The sequence below is a fragment of the Hyaena hyaena genome, unplaced genomic scaffold (genome assembly GCF_003009895.1).
Source record: "Hyaena hyaena isolate Hyena2069 unplaced genomic scaffold, ASM300989v1 scaffold_14, whole genome shotgun sequence".
NCBI classification, from domain to species: domain Eukaryota; kingdom Metazoa; phylum Chordata; class Mammalia; order Carnivora; family Hyaenidae; genus Hyaena; species Hyaena hyaena.
This window is the reverse complement of record NW_024080646.1, coordinates 3,734,096-3,754,568: the sequence shown is the minus strand read 5'-3', so window position 1 is coordinate 3,754,568 and position 20,473 is coordinate 3,734,096. Positions and strand designations below refer to the sequence as shown.

The window sequence follows — 20,473 nt, the reverse complement described above, 5'->3', positions numbered from 1 at the left end:
ACGTCCCCTGAGCCTTCCAGACTCCATAAGCCATGGGGAAAAGCATGGCCTTTGGAAATATGGAGCCAGACAGAGGACCCTCTTGCCTGGTCTACGGACAGAACTAAGATTTGGTTTCCTCAACTTCCAGTCATCTCACAAATTATTTAGCTTGCCTTTCTGGTAGGCATATTGGCTCCGAACACCCTAATCAAAATATTATTGGAAAATAAAACTCAATTAGTGCTAGAAAGACATGAGTTGTTCTTTGAAAATGTAAATTATATTTTACCTGAACATATAGTTTAAGTACTGCTGGTCAATGTCACTAAGGAATGAGAAAAAAGAAAAAAGAAGATAAAACATGTGGAATAGTAGAAGTGTTTTACAGACACAAAATAGTCATTATCTTCTACTAATAAACTATATCTAGGGTTACGTATCTACATTTCAAAATTGTCAATAAATGGTATGAAGAGTACATTATATTCAAAACTAGTTCCTGGCTCATTTAAAAAAAAATTTTAATGTTTTTTTTATTTTTGAGAGAGACAGAGTATGGGGGAGGGACAGAGAGAGAGGGAGACACAGAATCCGAAGCAGGCTCCAGGCTCTGACCTGTCAGCACAGAGCACGACACAGAGCTCGAACTCATGGACTGTGAGATCATGACCTGAGCAGAAGTCAGATGCTTAATGGACTGAGCTACCCAGATGCCCCTGGCTCATTTTTAAAACATGTTTCCTAGTTTGGTGGTATCACATGCATGTTCACCTGTGGCAGATTATCTTCCATGTGTACCTTTGCCACTTAAAAAGAATGCCAGCTCTCAGGCCACTGGACTGGCTCCTGGGGCTGCCATATTTGACCAGTAAAAATACAGGACACCCAAATAAATCTAAATCTCAGATAAAGAGTCACGTTTAAGTATGTTCCAAATATTGCATAGGACATAGCTACACTAAAAAAAGGCTTCACTACTTATCTGAAATTCAAATTTAACTGGGCATTCTGTATTTTATCTGGCAACTCCACTGGCTTTTTGCTGCAGAAACACTTCATTAAAAGAACAAAAGGTGCCCTAGGGACCCAAGTCACAGCCTCCGAGTGTATAACCTTCTTCCAGGGGTCCTTCCATTCAGACCCACGGGTGGGACCTGAAACCGAGAGGCCAGCGGGGCCAGTCTAGGGCCTCTGACCTCCCAGATGCAGCCCAGCCCACACTGGGACTCTGTCTCTTTCATTTACATTTGCCAAGGCTGGTACGTTGACTGCCCACAAAAGAGGCCTCATTTTACCCCAAAACAGACTGGGGAACTTCTGGGTCTAATCAAAGTCAAGTTAGGAAGGGGCTGAGGAAGCAAGAAAAAAAAGAGTTGGTCTCTGAGTTGTTAGAAGTAAACTAAGGCCCAAAGCAGCAAGTGATGTCATTTTTACAAAAATGTCGTCTGACTGGCTCCTAAATGAAGAGGGTAGAGGTTCCCCTGCTCTTCACACGTCACTGGTACGATCAGGTGCTGGTGGACCCTGCCTGGAATGCCCAACAGCAGGACAAACGGCTCTGGGGGCGCCAGGCTGCTGTGCCCTCACCACAACCCTGACCTGCAGAGTTTCTGGCTTAATGGAACAAGCTCACAACACCATGGGCCTCACCTCTTTGCTTTAACCAACAAGAACCCACCACACTTCAAAAGTTTACCTTAGGGTACCTGGGTGGCACAATCAGTTAAGCGCCTGACTTTGGCTCAGGTCATGATCTCACAGCTCATGAATCTGAGCCCCACATCGGGCTCTGTGGAGCCTAGAACCTGCTTCAGATTCTCCCTCTCTCTCTGCCCTTCCCTAGCTTGCACTCTGTCTCTATCTCTCTCAAAAATAAATATTAAAAAAAATAATAATAAATGAACTAATTAAAGTTTACCTTAAGGGCACCTGGGTGGCTCAATCAGTTGCGCATCTGACTCTTGACTTCAGCTCAGGTCATGCTCTCATGGTTCATGGGTTCAGACCCCGCAACTGTGCTGTCAGCACAGAGCCTACTCGGGATTCTGTCTCCCTCTCTCTCTGCTCCTCCCCTCCTGCTCTCTATCTCTTTCTCAAAAAAAAAAAGGAATAAACAAAAAAAATTAAAAGTTTACCTTAATGCATTGGGTTTCCGGGACTTCTGCAATATCTTATAAGCTCCTGAAAACAAAGCAATGGGTGTTACTGGCACAGGGCATTCTGCAGAAGGGGCTGCAGGCAATTCCGGGGAAGCATGAAATCCACATGCACAAGGGCTGCCCTTCCCACAAGGCTCACCCAGCGCCAACAGGGGGCGACAACAACACTGGAGGGCTCGAGGATGTGAAAGCCACAATCCCTGTGATAACCGTTTGGGTACAGGAGAGCGCTGGGCCAGGAAGGCTCATGATCAGCAGGAGACAATTAACAGGAAGCTTTCCGCTTCCTTTGCAGGGTGCCCAGGGGAAAGAAATACCCTGGATCTCTGAACTGTGTGTAACAAAGTCAGGGCATTGCCCTTCCTCCACGACTGCAGACAGGAAACACTGAGTATATGACTTGAAATAAAGTCAGATGGGCCTTTTATCCAACCGTCCCCCACTCTTACTTTCCTTTGGGTACACTGCTGAAAGAGAGTATTTCTGGCACAAACTTCTGGATCTTCCCCACCACTTTTCGAGAAGACCAACTGGCATTTCGCAAGTAGGCTTCAGCGAGTGGGGCCCCAGCCACGGTGAGTTAATTAATGTTGGTTGAGAAAAAGAGGAGACTATATCAGAAATGGAAACATTTGAGGAAAACTCCAGAACAGGAAAATCAGATCAGAAAATGCCCATGTAATTTTAATCTTGACACCTGGTTTTTTTTTTTTTTTAAATATGGTTTATTGTCTGATTGGCTAACATACAGTATGCAAAGTGTGTTCTTGGTTTTGGGGATAGATTCCTGTGGACAGCTGGCCTGTGGACCCTTCCTATTGCTCAGAGTCACTGAAAAGTGGACATATATGATAAGGTCTAAATATTAAGCCTCAATTATTTAAGTAAGCATTTTTTTAACACTTACCTACACAGAATAAGTGAATTACAGCCCAGAAATATCCATCTGGATCAAACTGTAACACAAGATTAAAAAACAAAAACCAAAAACGGCTGTAAGTACAGACACACAGGACCCAGCCTGGTCATCAGAAACCATAGATGTGGATGCACAGTGCCGAGGAAGGGTTCCACAACAGGATTCTGGGGGCCTCGGGCCAGTCTGTCCTCATTTCCCAACTGGCTGCTTACAAAATCTTCCTAACAGGGTTCTCTGTGTCCAGCACCCCTTGCCCCATTCTCCACACTGCCCTCAAACTATGTCTCTAAAAGGCTAATTCAATGGTGTCATCTATCACTTAAAATCACTCACCAGTCTCCAGGGACTTTAGGATAAACTTCAAACTCACGACACCCAAGGATCTCTCTGACAAGCCCAGTCCTATCCACTGCACCCCCTCCAGGGAAAGAACTTGCACTTGCACTTCCCCCAGCACAAATGCTCCCCTCCACCAACTTAGCCGGGGGGGGGGGGGGGGGGCAGGGGAAGCACTCCCTCTCTTCTTCCCTTCCTTATTTTTCTCCATAGAAGCTTATCTCATCAGACACACTCTATTTCACCTGTCAGCTGTCTCTCTCTCCACCATCCATTAGGCTGTAAATTCCGGCAGGGCAGGAATTGGCACAGGGCCAGGCACATAAGATGTGTTCACTAAAGTTGAATCACAGAATACTCCGGACAGCTCCAGGACTATGCAAACACTTGCCTTCTTCTCCTGGTCAACTCCCCCCCATCTTTCAAGATTTAGGTCCAGATAGCAGAGTTGGGCTCTAGCATCAGAAAGATGTAGCATTAATTCTAGAATCCCCACTTATTCATTAGTGGGGACCTCGAGGGCCTCATTATTATTTTTTTTAATAATTATTTCCTTTTGAGAAAGAGGGAACATGAGTGGGGAGGAGCAGAGAAAGAGGAAGACAGAATCCCAAGCAGGCTCCTCACTGTCAGCGCAGAGCCCGATGTGGGACTTGAACTCATGAACCATGAGATCATGATCCAAGTCAAAATCAAGAGTCAGACACTCAATCGACTGAGCCACCCAGATGCCCTGGGGCCTCATTATTCTTTAGCTCTGCAGTAGAGACAATAATAGTCCCTTTCCTCATAAAACTATGAGATTTTAAATAAAAGAAGACACATAAAGCATTGGCACAGAGCCTGACACGTAGCTAGCTCCCTATAATTGTTAGCTATTCCTCCTTCCTGGTTCCCAAGTCTTCATAGGTGCCTCACAACATCCGCATCTCCCCAGGACAGAGCTCTGGCCTCCGTGTGTTGTAATTATCTGTTTATTATCTATCCTCCTCCCCTTTGCTCTGTCTAGACTCTGACTTCCGCCTAGATGAGGACAATTCTTTCTTTGTGTCCCCAGAGCCTGGCTCAGTGCCTGACACTTGATGGGGACTTAATAAGTGCTGGGGGACAAAAGAGGGAAAATAGACCCACTTATGAGATGACTATTGGGGGGGTAGGGGTGGGTCCTCAGTGCCTAATAAAGAAAAACTTGAGATAACAAAGTGAAAATCACTCTACAGATGAGGCCCTTTGGATGAGGGGGAAAATCAACTTCACCTCTATGCACAAGGCTAAGGCAACTTGGGCACTGGCTTGTGGGTCCTTCAAGCACACAGAGGGCAGACTGCACCACCACAGTGCCCAGCGGTCAGAGCCCTGCTGCATCACCACAGCCTTGGGGAGAAGGCAATAGCCTGAGGAAAAGGTGTTGACCTAGTCAAGAGGTACCCAGCCTGGAAGCTTCGAAATGCCTTTGCATAGGCTAGTGCTCTTCTGGTTCTAGAAGGAAGGACTAGAAAGTTCTGCTCATACATGCAGCCTTCAGAGAGTAAAAGGTACTTGGGAGGCAAAATGAATGCACTTGAACTTACCTGGGAGTCGTTGAAGGGGAGGCATCCCGCAGCAGCCAGGAGGAAGAGGGCACTGTGCAAAGGGAGAAAAGACACGCAGCTTCACTTTTCAACATCAAAGGGGTTCCCAGAGACCGTGGAGGTTGAAACATACTGAGTGGAGCGTGGATGGGCCAAGACCCTTTGAGACCAAGCCACATGCCCCTGTTCTGCCTCTGAGAACCCCACTACCTATGCAGCTTTCAACCGTGTGCTGCACTGGTGAGCAGACAGTTCCTTCCCCGGGTGCTCTGCTGGCCTTCCCCCAGACACAGGCATTTGTGAAACCACAACTGGCTCACTGGAGAAGACCAGGATGCCCGTGAAACAGATAGTAAAAGGAGATTTTTTTTAACTGCAGATCCCCAAAAATACACCAATGGAAAGCTGGGCAATTAGATTGCAGTTATGGCACTTAGGCAAAAGCAGCACATTAAAATCTTCGGTGCAGCACCTTCACCAAGTGATCAAACTTAACATCTCCAATGACAGGACAGATGTACATCGTGTGCCTCCTGATATGGCATCCTGAGAAGGACAGAACGTCACTCAGGCAGCATTCCTGACAAATATGCATAACCCACCGTGCACGGCCGGCTGGGCTGGGCCAGGGGGACTGGTACAGCACTGGGACCTCGCAACCCTGGGAAGGTCAGGATGACACGGAACCATCCTAAGGCACAGGAAGGTCCTCCACTCCAGCCCATCCCCATCCTATAGCCTCGCCAACTCTTAAGAAGGCACCAGATTACCAAAGCACCAGAGGCAAAGGGTGCAGGGAGTCGAGGGAGGCTGTTGGAAGGGTTTCTGGGGCTGCACAGGATTAGGCAGGTGGCAGGAGAGGAGAACTCTAATGGATTGGGTGTCTCCCTACAGCAGAGGACTTTTTAGAACCTAGGATGTGTCCCCAGCCACTTTCCCCACCCACAGGCAGTGAGCCTTAGACAGCACCTCAAGCAGGCAGCCCTTGGGGCTAAGAGGAGAGGGGACGGCCAGGTGTGAGGCAGCGCCTGGTTTTCCCACCAAACCTGGCCTTGAGCAACACCTGGCTACATCAGGTATTAGTGCGTTTTAATGCCTCCGTTTAACACCTGCTCATCTTTTAAAGAGAGGATGAGTCCTGACAGTGTTGCTATTATTTTTTCCCAAGTAGCAGCCTGTAATAAAAGCAAACTAAGAGACTGGATGAAAGCCCAGAAATATATGAAACAAAAAGTCCTAAATCCATGTGTCTGTTGGTTTTCTATCTTCAGGACTGAGCTTCGTGGCTATGGTGGAGGAGGCCGGGAGCAGCTAGAGAACAAGGGACTTAGCACACTGGAGGCACAGGGACGGCCTGAGAGTTCAGCCCAGTCCATGTTCCAGCCAAGGAGATGAGGCACAGAGGGCTGTGAGGCTGGCCCTTAGTCACTTTGCCTAAGACGACGACTCAGATCCCTGACCCTTGCGGCCAGCGCTTTTCCACCACGGGAATCATAAAAATCCATGAAGCTGCAAAAAATATTTTTCAAATTTTAAGTCATTCCTGTGTTTTCCATTTTCCTTCTCCCGTCGGCAGTGCACAACTCTTAGCAAAGGTTTGGGGGCCAAGAGCTGAAATCTAGCACATGTTACTTTCCCCTTAGGAACTGAATATCTCACGGGAAAAAAATACACACAGAGAGAGTAAAATTTAGAATAAGACACAAAATAAGGGTACATGAATGTATATAATAAATCCTGCCCACTCTCGAATAGGAATCTCCAACAGTTTATCATCAACGTTTAAAATCAGGTTAAATCTTCTATTTTAGAGGGCTGTGGGTTTTTGTTTTTTTTTAAGCTTACCTACAAATCTTTGCAGGAGACGTTTTCTGTATGAAAATAAAGAGACTTACAGTTAGTTTTTAAAAATTCTCTTTTTCTCCTTGAAAGAAAATATTTATTTTATATATTAAAACATTTTTTTAAATGTTTATTCATTTTTGAGAGACAGGGAGAGACAGAGCATGAGTGTGAGAGGGGCAGAGACAGAGAGAGACACTGATTCCAAAGCAGGCTCCAGGCTCCAAGCTGTCAGCATAGAGCCAGACATGGGGCTTGAACCCACAAACCACAAGATCATGACCTGAGCCGAACTCGGATGCTTAACCGATTGAGCCATCCTGGAGCCCCTGAAAGAAAATATTTAGACCAAGAGGCAAATAAATTTTGAGTAAGGTTACTGGGGACTTAAGTGCTTGCTGCACCTCAGTATTTCTTGGGGCTTTTTCTGCTTGGACCACATGAAGAATGACTCAGAGGTCCAGAATTGGGTCATCGGGGCAAAGCACTCAGGGCATACAGTTTTACTAACCTCACCACTGGAATCATGTTTACTCACAAAACCCCAAAATGATGCCAGGGCCAAGCCTTCAAATATCTTATACACCAAGACAAAAGAGAGAGAGAAATCCATGTGACCTGTGCAAGAAGATAAATTAAGCTCCTGTTCAATTTCTGTTCCAATCTAGCTCCTTATATTTTCCTTTCGTTAATCCGGCTCTGACTCTGGGCAGTGTCATAAATTCTCTGGGATGATGTATAAATGAAGAAACAGGAAAAAGGAGAAGGAACTGTTAACTCTCCCTCCCCTAGAAAGAGAGAAAGAGCAGACTGGGGAAATCTGAAATTGGCATTTAAAGCTCTCTGAAATGAGGAGATTCTAATGTGGAGTCTACTTTTATCCTCTCCTTTTTATTAGTCATCTAAAGGGAATTAGTCCTTTGCACTCAGGAAAAAAGTTCTAGCAGGGAGAAGCATAGATTTTTCTATATTTGATAGAGGAAATGACAGATTAATTCTGGGCATTTCAAAAGGATTACTTTGCTAGTTGAGGATAAACTATAGTTTTTTTTACTCTAGTTCAGGAAAAGTAAAGTATGACTATATTGTTTAAAATTGAAGCACCCAGTGGTGCCTGGGTGGTTCAGTCAGTTAAGCATCCAACTTCAAATCAGGTCATGGTCTCACAGTTCATGAGTTTGAGTCCCATGTCGGGGTCTCTGCTGTCAGCACAGAGCCCGCTTCAGATTCTCTGTCCCGCCTCTCTCTGCTCCTCCCCGACTTGTGTTTTTTCTCTCTCTCCCTCTCTCCCTCTCAAGAATAAGTAAACATTAAAAAAAAGTCTTAAAAATGAAGCATTCAAAAGACACAAACTTCCAGTTATAAAAGAAGTCTTGGGCATGTAATGAACATGCATGGTGACTATAGTTACTAATACCTTATTGTATATCTCAAAGTTGCTAAGAGAGTAGATCCTGAAAGTATTCATCACAAGAAAAAACATTTTATAACTGCATATGGTACTGTATGTTAACCAGACTTATTGTGATCATTCTGCAATATATACAAATATCAAGCCGATATACTGTCCATCTGAAACTAATATAATGTTATACGTCAATTACATCTCAATTGTTGCTTAAATGTGAACCAGTGACAAGGAAACATGGTTTGCTATGAAGGCTATGTTCAGTTTTCATGCATTACTAAATAATCCAGTTTGTATTGTTTTAATAAATGGATCCTGTGTGTGTGCAAAGGAGTGCCTTGCATGTTTAGGTCCTTTTCATCTGTGTGGAACCGGCCTCAGCTGGCGACGCCGACCGTGACTCTGCTGCCACCTGGTGGAGATACTTATCCCTTCAGTAGGGAAAGGATGACCCAAAAGGTGACCTGGCTCACAACACTTGGAGAATTGCCCTCATCAAGGGAAAATGTGTCACTAAAAGAACTAAATGTAATCAATGTCTGCAACAATTTGGTGGGAGAGTAGGGACAGGACAGAGACAAAAAGCATGTCCCGGCTCCTCCATGAACAGTAATCACAGTCACCCAGCAAGTGGCTGTCAGGGGGCTTCTGTCACAGGGCAGCAAATCAATACGGTGTGTGATTCAGAGGATCACCCATTTCTCAGAGGAGGAACTGTTTCATTTTATTTTAAACATGTCTTGGGGCACCTGGGTGGCTGAGTAGGTTAAATGTCTGACTTCAGCTAAGGTCATGATCTCGAGGTTCTGTGAGTTTGAGCCCCACATCGGGCTCTGTGCTGACAGCATGGGGCCTGCGTCGGATCCCCTGTCTCCTTCTCTCTGCCCCTTCTCTCAAAAATAAATAAACATTAAAAAAATATTTTTTAAATAAATAAACACCTCTGGCCAGAGGAGCCAGAACCTGAGATATGGATATTAAAACAAGCAATAAATGCATTATTGAGCCCCATCTCCAAGGGCTTCAAAAACAGTAACTGAGTGGTTACTGTCTGGGTGTTCACCTTTTCAGGCTTCTCAGTCCTAAAGTCACCCAGTGATAAGTCCTCGTGATATCCCAGTGTTCTGAATGGGTCAGTATAACTTCTCAAAAGTCATACCGCCAAAAATAACAATAAATAGCTAACATTACGAGAGTCAGCTAAATTACTGTGAGGGCTACCTACTCTGGGCCGGTGTTGTTCTAAGCCCTCTACAGGTATTGACTTATATCATTATGGGTTAATTAAGTCTCAGGCTATATGCTACAGTTGTGATCACCAAGGCACTGAGAAATTAGCTAAGTTGCCCAAGGTCACACAGGGTTTGAGCTCAGGCAATCTAGCCCTGGAGCCCTGATCCTTTATGAAGTTATTCTGTCACAGCCAGCCTACCAGTCCTGTGGTGACAAGCCACCGGCCCTTTCAGATCACTACCTTTATTTGCTGTTTCTCTGCCTGTCCGGAGTGCCCCTTCTCCCTACATTTTGAAAATTCCTATCATCTGTGTGACTGGGTTCAAATCTCACCCATGACCCTTCCAAGCAGCTTTACGTCACCCCCCGCTCTCCCCCCCCCATAGAATGTCATATGGGCATTACAGAGTGTGTTTACATGTTGGCTCTTCCATTTAGCTCAGTTCTGTGAGGGTGACCAATGTGTCCTCTATATCTCCACAGCCAGAGTATATACTTAACAAATGTTCAACAAAAAACCATAATAAGAATGAGTAGCAATATTGTAATATTGAACTGTGACAACTATACTGCGAGGTAGGGAGACTATTTCCACAAGCCATACACTACCCTCTAAAAGTCAAGCTGTGTGCATGTGTTTGCACATGCACGCACAGAGAACCAGGGATGGTGACAATGAACCACAGCTCCAGGTAGAGTATATTCTCATGACCTGGGAACGAGGGTGAGGAGGTCAACCTTCCTCTCCAGAGTTGAGTCTGGAGAAACCAACACATAATGGTCAAAGAGCTAACATTATCGGAGGTCAGCTAAATCACTGTGAGAGCTCAATGTGAGTCACAGGTAAAGTCTAAGTCGTGTCACACAGCCACGTTCCTGGTAACATCTAGTGACTTTGTTGAGGCTCCAGGCTAAATGACCAGGAAAGTGAATCATATTGAGAAAATATCAGCAATATTCATCACAGAGCAGCTTTTAATGCCAACCTACTAGAAACCACTTGCAAGTTTACACAGAGGGACTGGTCAACACACCATGTTCCATGTGGAGTGGAATGAGAGCACAAACAGAGATTCCTGACAAGTTGATCAGGAAAATAGGATATAGTATATCATATACATAAGTATGTCTACATATGTGCATAGAAAGAAGTCTGAAAGCATAGAGTAATATCCTCTGCGAAGTAGGATCACGGTTGATTTCTGGGACTTTTTCCCTCTGCATGTTCTATGATTTATTATAGGTTATTATGTTCATAAAGGAAATAAAGGGTTTTTTTTTAAATATTTTTAAAAAATGTTTAATGTTTATATTTGAGAGAGACAAAGAGCACAAGCTGGGGAGGGGCAGAGAGAGAAGGAGACACAGAATCTGAAGCAGGCTCCAGGCTCCGAGCTGTCAGCACCAAGCTTAACTGACTGAGCCACCAGGCACGCCTTAAATAATTTTTTAATATTTACTTATTTTCGGGGTGCCTGGGTGGCTCAGTCAGTTAAGCGTCCAACTTTGGCTCAGGTCACGATCTCATGGTTCGTGGGTTTGAGCCCTGCGTCGGGCTCTGTGCTGACAGCTCAGAGCCTGGAGCCTGCTGTGGATTCTGTGTCTCCCTCTCTCTCTGACCCTCCCCTGCTCACACTGCCTCTCTCTCCGAAATAAATAAAACATTAAAAAAAAATTTTTTTTTAATATTTACTTATTTTGAGAGAGAGAGACAGAGACAGAGCATGAGCGGGGGGGAAGGGGAGACAGAGAGGGAGACACAGAATCTGAAGCAGGCTCCAGGCTCTGAGCTGTCAGCACAGAGCCCAATGTGGGGCTCAAACCTATAAGCTGTGAGGCTATGACCTGAGCCAAAGCGAGATGCTCAACCAGCTGAGCCACCCAGGTGCCCCTCAAAATAAATAAACTTAAAAAAAAAATTTAAAGGAGATGTGGCATATGTATATAATGGAATATTATTCAGCCATTAAAAAGAATGAAATCTTTCCATTTGCAACAACATGAATGGACCTAGAAGGTATAATCTAAGTGTAGTCAGTCAGTCAGTCAGAGAAAGAAAAATATCATATGATTTCACCCATATGTGGAAGTTAAGAAACAAAACAAACAAACATAAAAAAAAAAAAAAAAGACCTAAAGCTAAAAACAGACTCTTAACTATAGAGAACAAACAGATGGTTACCAGAGGGGAGGTGGGGGGGGGGAATGGGTGAAATGATGAAGGGGATTAAGATTACACTTGTGATGAGCACTGGGTGATGTATGGAATTGTTTAATTGCTATATTGTACACCTGAAACTAATATAACACTGTATGTTAACTATACTGGAATTAAATTTTTTTTTAAAAGAAAGTATGCTGTTTAGTGTTAGTGATGAAATAGAGATAAAGATTCAAAATATTTTGGTGTTTATCCAATTTCTTCCAAGGATAGGTCCTCTCAGCCTGGAAGTCTGGCCCCTGGTCTTTGGCTGATGGAAATACCCCTGAGGACTCTAACACTTAACCTTGCCTATGTGATTGGACTTGTCCACCAGCAAGAAATACCTTGTAGAAATGCCAGGATCCCTTCCCTAGACCAGATGAATCTTCATTTCCAATTCACAACAAAAGTATCCACTTTGAAGATAAGAAGCAGGAGCAGCTCTTGGTGAGTTTCTCAACCTCAGGGACTGATTCGTGAATTTCAGCTTGGCAGCAGTTCCGGGGCTGGACTCTGCGGCCACGCAGAGAACAGGCACGTGGTGCCTGCCAAGAGGCAGCTCGGAGAAAGCAGGCAAAGACCCAGGGAAACTCCTAACCACATTTCAGTGAACCTCAGATGCCACTGATTATAAAATTCCCCATTCTTTTATATACTACCAAGAAAGAAAGCATTTGACCACAGGATGCCATTGACTGTAAAAGCATCTCAACTAGAGGTAGTGAATACTTTCATTAAAGTTTGTTTATTTTCAGAGAGAAGATGCGAGCAGGGGATGGGACAGAGAAAGGGGGAGAGAGAGAGAATCCTAAGGAGGCTCCACACTGTCAGCACAGACCCCGACACGGGGCTCGAACTCATGAACTGTGAGATCAAGCCCTGAGTCGACATCAAGAGTCAGACCCTTAACTGACTGAGCCACCCAGGTGTCCAGTAGTAATTTTTTAACGTGAAAAAAGCGGCATGTAATTGATGAAATATGGAAAATGCCATATGGTGTGAGAAGTACAATGTCAGAGAGAGGTGCTCACGCTCCTTGAGGTGTCAGGGAAGGTTCCAACTGCATGCAGACTAGCCTAAAATACTAAAGCCCCCTTGTGGGACCTCGAGAGTCACCACAGGGTCCCCTCTCAGCTCCTGCAGTCCTTTCTCCTCCATACACAGCTGGATGAGCTTTCAACGCTGTAAATCTGATCAGTCTCTCTGGCCTTTCACACCCAACCCTGGCCATTCCCTGCACACAGCATAAAGCCCACATTCCTAGCTCAGCCTCAAAGGCTTGTCCTAAGGCTCCAGCCTCATCCTAAGCCACCGTCTCTTTCCTGTCAAGCTCCAGCCTCACTGGCCCAAAGTGACTTCTGCCAAGTCCCCTCCTATATCTGGCCCTTTGCTCCTTCTTACTGGGTGCCCTCCCCTTGCTCTCACCTGTTAAACTCCTGCTTAGCCTTTGTGTTTAAATGTCACTTCCCCAGAGTGGCCTCTCAGGCCATACAATCCAGCAGGCAGTGTCATGATTCATTGAGTGTCTCCCCTACTCAGCTGATGCTCTGTAAGAGGAGCCCTGAGCAGAAGGACCGCACCTCTTCCTCACTACTGTAGGTGCAGCGCCTGGCCCAGTGGGCGTGCATTTAGAATAAATGAGCGGGTGCTTGAAGAGGTTCTCTGACAGATCACAAAAACACAAAACAAAACAAAACAAAACATCACTATGTGGTCTAGGAAAAGTGAGAAGTTTGGTTGCGTCCAGATTTTCTAAAATCCGAAAGGTAGATAGTATCCCGGTGGTGACAAGCTTTACGTGCCTCTGTGTAGGTCATGGGCAGTCCCTTAAGTGCACGGGGATGTGACCGGATCTGTATCAGAAGGTCACTGGCACGCAGCATGGAGGAGGGTGAGGGCAGGCAGAGGCAGAGGCAGGGCAAGCACCCAGGCACTACCGCACACCTGCCAGGAGATGGCAGGTGATGGCACGCACAGAACACAAGAACAGCCTAAGCCAGTTCTGTTCGCCCCAGCCCCTACTCGGCTGCCCGAGAGACTGGGGGAGCAAGATGTCATTTGGCCCCTAGCCAGGTAGCCATGAAAAACAGATAAGGACCTGAACCAAGGCGACAGCAGCAGTGGGAATGGAGAAGAGGGAACAGATTCAGAAACAGGGTGCAGCGGCGGGGGGGGGGGGGGGGGGGGGGGGGGGGGGGGGGGGGGGGGGGGGCGCTGAAGAAGACCAAGGCAGGACTCTAAGAACTCCTGTATTTCTGACTTCGTGGTGATGATCAGGATCAGGATCACCAAGCAGGAAGCAGGTTGGGAAAACAACAGTTCTGGTTTGTTCCCTTTGCGTTTCAGACACCCAGGAAACAGCTGGGCAGACAGCTAGAGGCAGCAGATCATGGGGACCTGAGCTCAGAGAGAGGTCTGGGCTGGAGATGGGACACAGGAGTCTCAGTGAACAGAACGGGGACGCCGCCATGCGTGTGGTTGAGACTGTCCAGAAAGCGTGTGTGGAACAAAGGGCTCCTGACACAGAGCCCCGGGAGACCCTGAAGGGCAGGCGAAAAAAACGGAAGGGAAGGAGGAGCCAGAGACTCTGGAAGAGAACCAGCAGGTCAAGGGGGCCAAGAGATGCAAGGAAAGGCAGCAGTGAACCTGGTGATGAATGGCATACAAGGGCAACGGAAGTCGCATAAATGCAGCCATCGGTGACTTCAACCAGAGCAACTCCAGGGGAATGGTGGGGGCAGGAGCAGGAGCGGGTTGGGGGTAAGAGGGATACAAGTCTGTGAACAGCTCTGAACTTGAACCTCCTTCCCTCCCACACTGTGCTGGGGGTGGGGGGTGAGATCGCAGTGGAGCAGAGGTGGAGGGGTGCATGCTGGCATTGGCGTCCAGTGTTGGTTTTCAAAACGGGGCCTTTGAGAGCTGGGTTCGTGTCAGCGGGTCTCCCAGGGCCCGCTCCATCCTTGGTGGACTGAGAGCACTGCGTGTGTCCACGGGCTGAGGAAAGTTAGCCAGCAGAGACGGAGAGAAGTCAAAGAGGACAAGGAAGTAGCCATGGAGCTGCCTGCAAGCAGCAGGCGGGGATGACAGGCTGCACAGGTGTGTGGGTGGCCTGGGCCACAGGAACGATGCCTCTCTCGCCCGCATACCTATAAGAAGAGAGGGGCCTGAATGGCCAGCTAGTCTCTCTGGTTGGAAAGTTCCACATTTTTATATGAAACCATTTCAAATGGGCAGATGTTAGAAAAAAAAGAGCTCCCAAAAGAGGGACCAAATTAAATCTGCCACTAATAAGGTTAATAAATGTAGCAAACATGTACAGAGTACCTACTAGGCACCAGAAACCTTTGGAAGCACTGAACACATGTGCCTTGCTGTGTCCTCCCAACAATGTATGAGCCAGGTGTTGTTACCGTCCCCTTTTCCCCAGTGGAGGCACAGAAGGTGAAGGCACTTGCTTGAGCTGGTGTGAGGCAGAGCTGGGCTTAGGAAGAAAGGGGATTTCCCCTGGGGGGGCTAAGGCTCCCAGCCCCCTACGTGAATTCTCTGCCATACATTTCCCTGTGGCCCTGGGATTCTCTGCAGGTTGGAATGAGGGCCCCACCCCCATTCCTCACGCACAGCAAATTCCTCCTCGTATCCCAAAGTGCTTGCTTTGCCCTGACCCGCTGAGTGCCGTTCAGATCAACAAGCATTCCCACGCATGTACGGTGAACTGAAGGGATGTCAAACGCACGATCTTTGAAATTAGTGACGACTGCCAAGCAGTCTTGACCACTGACAGGAAACAGATGGCAGGAAAAGGTAGACACTAATTTGGGCCATAAATTTGCTTTGAAATTTAAAGCAAGGGAAGCGAAACTAGCATTTTGTATTATCATTTACCTCTTTCCGAAAACACTTCTGGTGCCCACAGACGATAACTTCAGCTACATTATGCAAAGTAAGAAACACAGGAATGGCCTGAAAGAAAACAGAATAATATAATAAGCATGAAAATGTTTTCTTTGATCCTCTAATTACATAATACTTGATTTCTGCTTAAAAATAAAGATCCGTGGGAACTTTTGGCATTCACATATATAATCCTCTCCAGCAAAAACTCTTCTGCGTGGATTAGTGCTCTCTGTTGGAGTATTCTTGGTGAGGTGGATATAGAGGCTCAACACGTATTTATTAAGCACCTACTGTGTGTCACAGGAAACACATCCCATGCACAAGGTGGATACGTGATAGGCAGACAGTCCGTATTGAAGTAAGAGCTCAGATGGAATACACAAAAAGGTGCACCTACCCCAGCAGAGTCAGGACCAGGCCAAGAGCCACGGAGCCACTGAAGAGTTTTAAGGCAGTGACATGATTTGATCTGTGTGTTTAAAGAAACTTGGGCTCCCAGTAGAGGACAGAAGGCAGAGAGGGTTACAAAAGTCCCTGGGCATGACTAAAAAATGGCCTCCCGAGAGACAGTCCCACCCTAATCCCTGGGACCTGCAAATGTCACCCTACATGGCCAAAAGGGTTCTTTGCAGTTGTGATTAAGTGAAGATTCTTGAGATGGGGAGTTTATCTGGGTAGGCCCCAAAGGCAAACACATGTAGCTGTAAGAGAAAGAGATATGACACACACAGAGGGGGAGGCGACGTGACCACAGAGCCAGAGACTGGAGTGATGGGGCCACAAGCCAAGAAACACCAGCAGCCATCAGAAGCTGGAGATGAGGAGTAGATTGTCTCATTGGGCCTCTGGCGGGCAGTGGGGCCCTGCTGACACACCAGGATTTGGGCACAATAACGCGGATGTTCTCCACAGCTGGGGAGAATAAGTTTCTGCTGTTTTAAGCCACCCACTATGTGGCAATTTGTTACAGGGGCCATGGGAAACTAATACAAGGAATGGCAAGATAGTGGCCTGAACTTAGCGGTGGCAGTGAAAATGGAGAAAAGTGTTCATATTAAGGAAATATTTAGGAGACTGAACTGAGGTAAATATTTGAATGGCTGGGATCAAATATGCACCCCAAAAAAGTAGGGGAAGGGAGAAGAGATAAAAAAAAAAAAACCTTAACACTCCATGGACGCCTGGATAGCCCAGTTGGTTGAGTGCCCAACTCTTGATTTTCACCTCAGGTCACAATCTCATGGTTTGTGAGACAGAGCCTGTGTCAGGCTTGGTGCTGACAGCATGGAGCCTGCTTAGGATTCTTTTTCTCCCTCTATGTTTCTGCCCCTCCCTTGCTCATGCATGCACTTGGTCTCTCTCCTTCTCTTCTCAAAATAAATAAATAAACTTTAAAAAACACAAAACAAAACCTAACACTCCAGAGGGTTATTAAGGTAAATGGACCACCCACGGCATATTTACTATTGCTGGGCTGTTTGCTAAGAATGGCAGTCTCTCCTAATTTGATGGCTAATCTTGACACAGTGAGCAGAAAGGATTAAAGGGTGTGGGATTTTGTTATTGTCTTTGTTGTTGATGATGATAACATTTCTTAAAAAGTGAAAAAGATCAAGATATACAGGGGTTTTGGCATCAGAAAGGGCTAGTGGAGCAGGGTACTTATCCAAACTTTGGTTTGTTTCTCTATATGGGGAAAACAATTCCTATGACCCAGAGCACTGGGGAGGAATGACAGAAACAAGTAGGTAAAGGACATAGAGGGGTGGCTCGGGAGTACTACACGAAAAGTGGTATTAACAGGTGGCCCACACTCAGCAGCCCAGACAGAGGACCCTGAGCTGGGAAACTGTTCCAGCTTAGAGGACCCACTTAAGACCACGCCACTCGCCTACTTCCAGATGGATCTGTTCTTTATCTTTTGGGAGGATATATTTTTACCTTGTTTTTAAAACTTTGTAGCTCTTCCCTATTTTAGTACCTTGTTCTAACTTGCACTGTTTTATTTCTTTTGGAGTTCTTGCCTTACATTTTCCTGTCTTTTTAATGTTTCTACTCTTAATTTATCTTTCATTAAAAGTGCAATTCAAACTGTTTTTTCCTTTTAAAATCATACTTTATAAAAATAAATAAATGAATAATAAAATCATACTTTATTTTAACAAATAATCCAATTAGAAAATGGGCAGGAGACATGAACAGGCATTTCTCCAAAGAAAACACCCAGCGGGCCATCAGACACGTGAAAAGATGCTCAACATCACTTATTAGGGAAATATAAACCAAAACTACAATGGAATCTTATCTCACACTTGTCAGAATGGTTAAACTCAACAACACAAGAAACAACAAATGTTGGCAAGGATGTGGAAAAAAAGGAACCCTTGTGCATTGTTGGCGGGAATGCAAACTAGCGCAGCCACTGTGGAAAACAGTCTATAGAGGTTCCTCAAAAAGTTAAAAATAGAACTACCCTATAATCCAGCAATCATACTCCTAGATATTTACCCAAAGAATATGAAAACACTAGGGGTGCCTGGGTGGCTCAGTTGGTTAAGTGTCTGACTTTGGCTCAGGGCATGATCTCACGGTTTGTGGGTTTGAGCCCTGCGTCAGGCTCTGTGCTGACAGCTAGCTCAGAGCCTGGAGCCTGTTTCAGATTCTGTATCTCCCTTTCTCTCTGACCCTCCCCTGCTCACGCTGTCTCTCTCTCTCTCTCAGAAATAAATAAAACATTAAAAAGAAAAAGAATATGAAAACACTAATTTAAAAGGATACATGCACCCCTATGATTACTGCAGCACTATTTGACATAGTCAAATTATGGAAGCAACCCAAGTGTCCATAGATAGATGAATGGATAAAGAAGATGTGGTGTGTGTGTGTGTGTGTGTGTATGTACATATAATACATGTATATTATATATATGTGTATATATAAATATATAAATGATGGACTATTACTCAGCCATAAAGAAGAATGAGATCTTCCCATTTGCAATAACATGGATGGACCTAGAGAGTATAACACTAAGTGAAATAAGTCAGTCACAGAAACACAAATACCATATGATTTCACTCATATGTGAAATTTAAGAAACAAAAGAAACAGGGGACACCTGAGTGGCACAGTCGGTTAAGTGTCCAACTCTTGATTTCAGCTCAGGGTCATGATTTCATGGTTCATGAGATATAGCCCTGCATCAGGGAGGAGCCTGCTTGGGATTCTCTCTCTGCCTCTCCACTGCTCACTCACTAACTCCCTTCCTCTCATTCAAAATAAATAAACCTTAACAAAAAAAAAAAAAAAAAAAAGGGAAAAGAGAAAGAGAGACAAACCAAAAAGTAAACTCTTAATTATAAAGAACACACCGATGGTTACCAAAGGGGAGTGGCTGGGAGGTTGGGGGAAATAGGCAATGGGGATTAAGGAGTGTCATAAGCACCGGGTGATGTATGGAAGTGCTGAATCACTGTATTCCTCACCTGAAACTAATATAACATTGTATGTTAATTACACTGGAATTAAACTTTAAAAAAAAAAAGAAGTTAAAAAAAATCATACTTTATTTTTATTATTTCCTAGTTTTTCATTTATCTTTTGTGCTTTTTACTCCTGTTAAATTTTTATATTTTAAATTAATATTTATGTGTTTTAAAATCATTAAAGAGATTTTTAAAAAATTTTTATTATGTTTCTTTTGAGAGAGAGAGAGAGCGCTCACACACACACACACACACACACACACACACACACACACATACGAGCAAGCAAGGGGCAGAGAGAGAGGGAGACACAGAATCCGAAGCAGGCTCCAGGCTCTGAGCTGTCAGGACAGAGCCCAACATGGGGCTCGAACTCATGAGTGTGAGATCATGACCTGAGCCGAAGTCAGACACTCAACTGACTGAGCCACCCATGCACCCCAAGAGATTTTTTGTTTTTAACTAGCTTTATCCATTAGGCCATGTTCAGCAAACTCAGGGCCTGGCCTTCTAGTTCTCAGCTTGAGAAGATAGCAAAGAAAATCTTGGGTGGGTTATATGAAAATGAATATGAAAGGGTGGCCTGGATACTGTTTATGTAAAATTAAGACCTTTTGGAGCATCTGAGTGGCTCAGTTGATTAAGCATCCAACTTTGGCTCAGGTCATGATCTCATGGTTCCTGAGTTAAAGCCCTGCATTGGGTTCTCTGCTGTCAATGCAGAGCCTGCCTTGGATCCTCTGTCCCGCCCCTCCCCATCTTTCATACACAAATTCTCTCTCTCTCTCTCCCAAAAATAAACATAAAAAAATTAAGACCTTTTTAAAAATGCTTTTGCCTCTTTGACTATAAAATCTGTAAGGACGCCAGATTTAGGAACTCTAGATACTAACTCTAGACCTCAAGGAGGCTAATTTTCTCAATTTTATAAATGATGGATACGTTTCTCAGTCTTCCTAGGCCCTGCACTGATTACATTCTGGGAAAGGAGCTACTGATACACACAGAATTGCTTTTCAAGTACACTAATGACAGCTATCAACAATGTATTGGGCACAATGCTAAGTACTTTAATTGCATTCTTGTATTTAAATCTGCTTCCAGGCTGCCATGTTGGGGCCTTGGAGGCTGTTGCTTCAGGCTCTGCTCAGGTCACAGGCTCTTCCCATGTGGCCCAAAGCACTGCCAGAAAGAGTGAGGGCGAGGCTGGGAGGGCTGTGGCCAGGAATCCCTTCAACCCTTTCTGGTGCATTTTTTGCATAAAGTGAGGAAAACACCCCTATTGCTCCATGCCCAGCGTGGAACCCAATGTGGAGCCCAATGTGGGGCTTGAACTCATGACCCTGAGATCAAGAGTGGAGCTGAGATCCCTGTGACTCCCTCTCTCTCTGACCCTCCCCTGCTCACACTGTCTCTCTCTCTCTCTCCTAGAAAAAAAAAA

At 45.3% G+C, this 20,473-nt stretch overlaps 1 protein-coding gene across 6 annotated transcripts in view; it reads right to left on the bottom strand.

Moving 5' to 3' along the window:
* The window catches only part of TMEM241 (transmembrane protein 241), a 119,749-nt gene that overhangs the window by 62,294 nt on the left and 36,982 nt on the right, over positions 1-20,473 (bottom strand). For 5 of the 6 annotated variants that reach the window (XR_005525597.1, XR_005525601.1, XM_039217637.1 and 2 more), the window contains exons 5-10: positions 15,536-15,613; positions 6,813-6,838; positions 4,968-5,019; positions 3,049-3,097; positions 2,118-2,163; positions 272-307 (exon numbers count right to left, since the gene is read on the bottom strand). Coding sequence is in view for 4 of the 6 variants with exons in the window: in XM_039217637.1 (XP_039073568.1) it covers positions 272-307; positions 2,118-2,163; positions 3,049-3,097; positions 4,968-5,019; positions 6,813-6,838; positions 15,536-15,613 (287 nt within the window). In the remaining 2 variants the exon portion in view is untranslated. The remainder of the gene's footprint in view (positions 1-271; positions 308-2,117; positions 2,164-3,048; positions 3,098-4,967; positions 5,020-6,812; positions 6,839-15,535; positions 15,614-20,473) is intronic. The other variant, XM_039217649.1, reaches the window with a different exon arrangement.